The sequence below is a fragment of the Bicyclus anynana genome, chromosome 5 (genome assembly GCF_947172395.1).
Source record: "Bicyclus anynana chromosome 5, ilBicAnyn1.1, whole genome shotgun sequence".
Classification (NCBI taxonomy): Eukaryota; Metazoa; Arthropoda; class Insecta; order Lepidoptera; family Nymphalidae; genus Bicyclus; species Bicyclus anynana.
The window spans coordinates 17,659,869-17,666,601 of record NC_069087.1 but is presented as its reverse complement, the minus strand read 5'-3'; the positions used below and the strand labels follow the sequence as shown (position 1 = coordinate 17,666,601).

General features: G+C 37.3%; 1 protein-coding gene across 1 annotated transcript; it reads right to left on the bottom strand.

Annotated features, from left to right (window-relative positions):
* Positions 1–2,450: 2,450 nt before the first annotated feature.
* LOC112051379 (cytochrome b5 domain-containing protein 1) lies at positions 2,451–6,685 on the bottom strand. Its single transcript, XM_024089995.2, has 4 exons — positions 4,812–6,685; positions 3,647–3,902; positions 2,971–3,216; positions 2,451–2,643 (listed from the first exon to the last, which is right to left on the bottom strand). The coding sequence occupies exons 1-4, from the start codon at positions 5,055–5,057 to the stop codon at positions 2,558–2,560; spliced, it is 834 nt and encodes a 277-aa protein (XP_023945763.2). The 5' UTR covers positions 5,058–6,685; the 3' UTR covers positions 2,451–2,557.
* Between the last annotated feature and the right edge of the window lie 48 nt (positions 6,686–6,733).

The window sequence follows — 6,733 nt, the reverse complement described above, 5'->3', positions numbered from 1 at the left end:
ATGATAGCAGATAGACGAAAATAAAAAAAAAACAATATCCTTGCCGCGCTTTTCTACGTCAAACGCGTCCCGTCACTCAATTGTCTATGGACAAAAATGGCCGTTTCTGACGCTCGTTTATTTTTACTGGCGCTTTGCATGGGGTGCTCGCTATAATTTGGGGTAACAAGTGAATTATAGGATCCGCGCATGCGTGGTGATCGCGCCGCTCGGTACGCAAATAAACGGATAGATGCTCAGAATTACGATTATAAATATAATTTCGCGTGGGGTCGGTCAATAGAAGTATTTGAATATCCACTATAAATTACGCAGATTAATTACGTATTATTCGCTTTACCGTAATCACATTATTATCCAAATAGATTAATAGTTGGTGGGGATTGCCCACCGGTTTATGCAACATCGGCCCAGTGAACCTAGGTTTACCCTCCTAGACTATTTGAAGATTATAATATGATGTATAGATATGGATATGGATATGGTTAAATAATTGGCATATCAAGTGGTTTTTTGAAGAAAAATGCATTTTTTATCACTCTTCTAGGGCAAAATGTTCGCCGGTGTAGTAGTCTAATGATGAAGTTAATAGTTAGTCACACAGAGTTAAGAGGACAGTTAAAAGAACTTCTTAACGGTTCATAGTAACTACCTTGTGATTGGGCTTGATTAATTTGTATTGATAAGAGGTTTTCACCTAGATGGGTTGTGACTATCATTAGAGATCTAGTGATAAAGAAGACGAAGGAAAGTTAATGAAATTCCTCAACGGCTTAGAGTAGCTACCTTGTACTTGGGCTTTGAGATGGAATTGAAGTTGCGTAATCGAGTCATTTCTAGCATTGCTTTTTTATCGTGTGGCCTACTCATTTGTTTTAATTTTAGTCAAACAAGGCTATTCCATCCAATATTTTAACACTACTCATATCAACATAGGTACGTTTGGCAAAATTTTTCTTGAAAATACAACCGATTTCAAAAACGTAAGACGTGCCAACTAAACTAAAAAGCAAAAATAACATCTCAAAATGTCACCATTCTAAGCATGAAACGAATTTTTGGGTAAGCATTAAACATACAAACTACATGAACTGATTTTTTATTCTTTAAAACGGCATTGTAAATAAGTCCCCAGGGTAGTTAGTACATTTTTGCATCTATGAAGTGCCACTGTTCAAAGGTATACCTTAAAACATACGTAGGTAGGTACCTATCCTAAGGCCACCGGCCTGTGCCACGCCACGCTCAACCGAGCGCGGTTCCTGTGGCCGACGCGCGGTGTTTTCCTTACTCACAAAAACTAAGCCGGAATGGAGAAATAATGAATATTAATCATATTCACTTGATGCTTCGGTGTAATCCATATGTTTTATGTGATTTTTAACCTATTACAATCCATTTAAATCTCTGTCTACGGATTTGTAACAATTTTAAGGTAGGTATATCTACCATAGACATGACAAATTGCAGTACGAAGCCTTCTATTTTTAAACGACTTTCAAAAACGATGAGATTTTAAGCTTAGCTTATACTTGTACATATGTTTTCTGTGGCTGTACCTACTTATGTATTTTTTGAACACCTTTTCATGAATTTGATTGCCATTGCCTTTATCCAAAACCGCTTTATGCGTTCTATGGTTCTAGCGCTTTAATGAGTCTGTAATGAATGGGATATTAAGCCTCCCGTAGCTGTTTTTTTTTTACCAGAAACCTACGAAACGCGTAAATTTAAGAGTCAATAACAATATAATTCTATGGTGACGACAAAAAAATGCATGGTGGTATTGCTTTCTTGGAAATGCTCGGGTATAAACCTCATAGACATTAAAATTATATGCCCACGTGCCAAAGGTTATACCATAAACAGTAGATTTTTTTTCTTTATAAATATTAATTGTGGTGTAAAATATCAGTGCTTACGTGACCAGAAAAAGCTCCCTCTGAACCGAAGAGCGGAACGAAATGCCTCTTAATCCTAGATTGCTAGCAATTATGCCACATAATAAGAAATGTATTTATTGTACACCTACTTATTAGGCGGACGTGTGGCGCAGTGTGTCCTTTGCATCCAAGGCAGTGGATTCAACAAAAAAAAAATGTTTAACGAATCATCATCAACATAATCAACCCATATAAGCTGAATGCTGAACTCGAGTCTGCTCTCAGAATGAGAGGGGTTAGGGTAGGCCTAATAATCCACCACGCTGGCCCAATGCAAATTGGCAGACCTCAGAGACTTCATTCTTCATGATGTTTTTCCTTCAGCGTTTGAGACACGTGATAATTAATTTCTTAAAATGCACATAACTGAAAAGTTGGAGGTGCATGACCCGGACCGAATTTAAACCTACGCCCTCCGAATCGAGGCAGAGGTCATATCCACCGGGCTACCACAGCTCGTTTAAACATTAATCATTACTTATTTATTATTAATTCTTTTGGAAGTAGTAAAATTTGTGACGAATTATTTAAGAAAACGTTCAATGTAACACATCGAAAAAGCTATAATAAAAATGTTAAATGTATAGGAAGTTAAGAAATGTAAGTAAGTTTATCTAAAACTGCACATCTTCATAGCATTTTTCAGGACGATCCAGTACACAATTCATGTCATGGCATAAGCAATCATCTTTGGGAGGATCTGAAAGTAAGCAATCTGAATTGTAATACTTTCCTAAAATTAATAGAAAATGTGTCACGTGTTATTCGATTAATAATTTTCTTTGATTATTTACTTAGCTTTCTAATAAATCTTTCTAGACCTCCTTAATCCGACACTCTTAATCGACCGATCAATTCTTAGCGAACGTCTACGGACTGTAAACTACCTCCAAGCCAAATTTCATCTGTGTATAACAAGTAGTTTCAGAGATTTCATGATGAGAACCTTTCGCATTCATATAAGATTTGATAGATACATTAACCACAATACAGAACCTGAGTTTCCCGATGAAAACCTCTATCTTACCTTCAGTCAAATCATCATTATAATACAGCAACAGATCAGGTATGTGCAGGTTCTCAGGCAAGGCAAGTTCATTGAAGCGATCCCTCTCATCAGGTATACCGTTCTCGGCCAGGGTTTTGTCGTACTTGAGCCCGCGACCGAGGTATCGCCAGGTGTATGACAACATGTGTGAATTGTGAGGAAGGTAACGCATCATAATCTGGTATATCGTCTCTTCGGAGCACACTTCAAGTGTTACGCTGGAACCTAATTAAAAACAAAAAACTGCTAAATGAATAATTACTGGTAAGCAAAACATCGTAAAGGTATACAGCTATAGCAAATCCCGCAGTTATCATCAATTTTCCGATATTAAAAGTAGTCTATGTTCTGCTCCAAGGTCAGACTTATCATTGTACCAAAATACATCTAAATCAGCTTAGTTTAGCCGTGAAAAATAACAGACAGACAATACTTACTTTTGCCTTTATATTATTAGCAGGATAGTAAGGTTAGGTAGTTAATTAGGTATCTAAGGATGTGCCTTTTTACGTAGAGATATTCTCATGGACTTCTTAATTTGACATGGGAAAGCGAACATATAATTCAGACTTATAACGACTGAACCTATTACCTTACATCATTGTATTTTGTAGGTCAGGAATGAACGAAAGAACAGAGAACAAAATATCCTTACTCGTCAAGGTATTAGTAATCTGAATGGGTCTGGTTCTCTGAGTCAGTTTCCCCACGACATTGCTCTCGTCCAGCCACCAAGGGTTAGTGAAAGGTCTCCACAAAGTCGAGGGCACCACAGGCCGTCTGTAGCCGTGACCATGTTGATGGTGCTCTGTTCTAGAAGCTACGACGGGATGAATGTAGTGCACCCACTCGTCTCCTTTGAACCAGTGGCTGACATCCTTGCCGGCGTAAGCCAGGATAGTCATTGCAGGCTGTAAGAGATTTTTATTTAGAGAGGTTGAGGGTTTAGAGGTCAAAGGATACGACGACCGATGTTTCGGTCACAGTTTTATACCCACACGCAGAAGAATGAAAACGTAAAGGGTAGGTACTACTTCTATAGAATCGTGAAAGAATTAAAGCATTGTCTCATTAGCACACATAGATTTAAGAGTCTAATAGAAATAAGTAGGTACCTAAGTTCATTTAAACTTGAAAAGCACTACCTTAAATAGATAGATACATTGACGTGATGTTACAACGACGTCTTGTAGGTAGGTAAAGTTTTAAGTGCCTATAGCTACCAGTATGTGAGTACCAGTCCGAGTACTTACAGTGGGGTCTGGAAGAAATCGCCGGAGGAGAAAGATCCCCCGCGTCTTATCCGGGCAAGGAGGCAATCCCTCGAGTCCCATACCCCATACCCGATATTCTTGGGAAGAGATGACCACATAGTTCAAATACCTAACATGCGATCTACACCTTGAATTTTTCAAAGCGCGAACGCGGCGTGGATTCCATAGGAAAATGTGTCCTCCTCTTTTTGTCAACATTAACATTCGTCTGAGTTAACAACCAATATTCGGCAAGCACGAGTCTCCTCTCAGAATAAGAGATGAGATGATGATGAGAGAATTCACCTGCGGATGCGGATTGGCAGCAGACTTCACACACGCAAAGAATTAAAAATTCTCAGGTAGGTATGCATGTTTCCTTACGATGTATTTCCTTCACCGTCTGAGACACGTTGATATTAAATTTCTTAGAAAGAACATAACTGAAAAGATGAAGGTGTATGCCCCCGACCGTATTCGAACCTACGCCCTCTGAATCGAAGGCAGAGGTCATGCCCACTGGCTATCACAGCTCAACCACTCTTTCAGTAGTAGAAAACAACTTACTCGTTTAGCATCGCAGTAAGAGAAGCCCCTTTTAAAACAGTTACAGTACTCCACGCAACTGTTATCGCAGTACCAATTCTTGACTGTGCAAGAACACGACTTCTTGCACTTGCAAAGTTTCAACTGGTCTTGCAGCCAAGAGGTCAGATCCCGTACTTTACCGTCCAGAGAGACCCAACAGTCAGTCGCTGTATTGTGTATTACCACTTCAGCTGGGGTAAACCATTCTTGTTTTGTGTATTTCATTATCTATATTTAAAGGTATCTAATTGAAACACTTTGTAAAATTTGTTATTTCGTTTATTTTCAGTCGTTGAATATTGCAAAAATAATATGTGTTTTATATTATTTATTATATGTATATTTTAGGTATAAAAGCTTTTGACAGTTTTGTCATTTTGTTGTCTATGTAAAGTTTCGAGTTGCCAGGAAACAATATTTTTATAAACACCGCCACCTAGTATCGGCACGAGACTCAAACCAATTATTGTATAGGGCCTGTCTCGCTAGACGTTACTTTTCTGTCAAAGTATATGATCAACGATCCAATAGCGATTATAAAAACTGTCTCTATAAAATCGATGTTAAATAGTTGTAATCGTGTTCGTCGGTTAAAGAGCTCCGTAAAAATACCTTTTTGTGTAATTGAATTGTGTAAAAAACGGACAAAAACTTCTAGTTTAGTATAAGATATATACCAAATCTAAGCTCGTTTTCTTCAGAAAATGACAGACAATTTTGTTCCTGACTAGGAGTGCGATACAGGTCCTTTTATAATTGGTCTGAGGCACGAGCCAACATGAGATCGAGCGACGTCATATCGTCCCAGAATACTATTTCCTACAATATAGAATGTGTTGGTGCTGCAGTTCTAATAAGGCTAAGGCAGTTTATTATAATAAATTCTCTAATAATCTGACTTAGGTATAAGTTGAAGTTAGATTTACCCGATTATAAATCAATTTAATATCTTTGTATAAATTTTTTGTTACGCTTTCACACTTTAACTAATCAACCGATAAATATGAAACTTTGCAAACACGTCATGAAATACTAATTAAAAATTATTACTGCGGTTGTTTGGTAAAATTGACAAAGATATAAGGTACAATCTGTCACAAAAAGAATTAAAATCTCAGAGATATGAACGAAAATAATAATTTTACCGAGGCTAACATATAAGTTATTTATAGATATTTAGAAACAGTTGCATTTGAGATTTATTTATGTGCTTTATTATGAACATATTTAAATAATCTATGGTTATCATAGAAGTCTCAATACAAGGCAAAAGAAATGACGTGACCCAACAAAACATACTAACAAGGTTTTCCCGGTGGATACATTGGATTTAGAATCTTGAATACATCTCAGGCAACAATATGTATCTTACAGTTTGTTTCGTATAGCATTGTGCGGGTGACAGTTAGTTTCGCTCTTGAAAGTTTGCCGTGTTTCGCTACATTTAAAAGTACATTTTGTATACATGTATATTTTGTTATATATGTAGTTGTACACGCAACCTACTGGTTGTTATCGCACGTAAGGAGCAATGTATTTGAAAGTTACAATACAGTTGGCTACAGGGATTATGATTTCCTTGAATATTCACACCATAACACAACACGACGCGATAAACTCATGCGTAGACGCCATTACTGCTGACTTGTTAATAGGTCCCCCACACACTACGCAATAATATTGTAAACAGAGAAGGATGAGGTTACTTGAGATCCTCCCTAAGGAAATAACAATTATTATATTAAATAGTAATTATTATTTTATTCGATCTGCCGCTATTGGACGACAATATGCAATTTTGTCTTCATGAGATATATAATGGCACGCATCTAAGGCCAACTATAGTCTGGCAAGTTAGTTGAAGAGACACCTATGATATACGGGCGACAGGGGGAAAGACT

Bases quoted from the DNA above. Each gene is read 5' to 3' on its own strand.
- LOC112051379 (XM_024089995.2), bottom strand. From the start codon at position 5,057: ATGAAATACACAAAACAAGAATGGTTTACCCCAGCTGAAGTGGTAATA. The intron at 3,903-4,811 runs GTAAGTTGTTTT...AATCTCTTACAG, and splicing joins CTTACTGCGATGCTAAACGA to CCTGCAATGACTATCCTGGC. The intron at 3,217-3,646 runs GTAAGGATATTT...GTTTTTAATTAG, and splicing joins GATTACTAATACCTTGACGA to GTTCCAGCGTAACACTTGAA.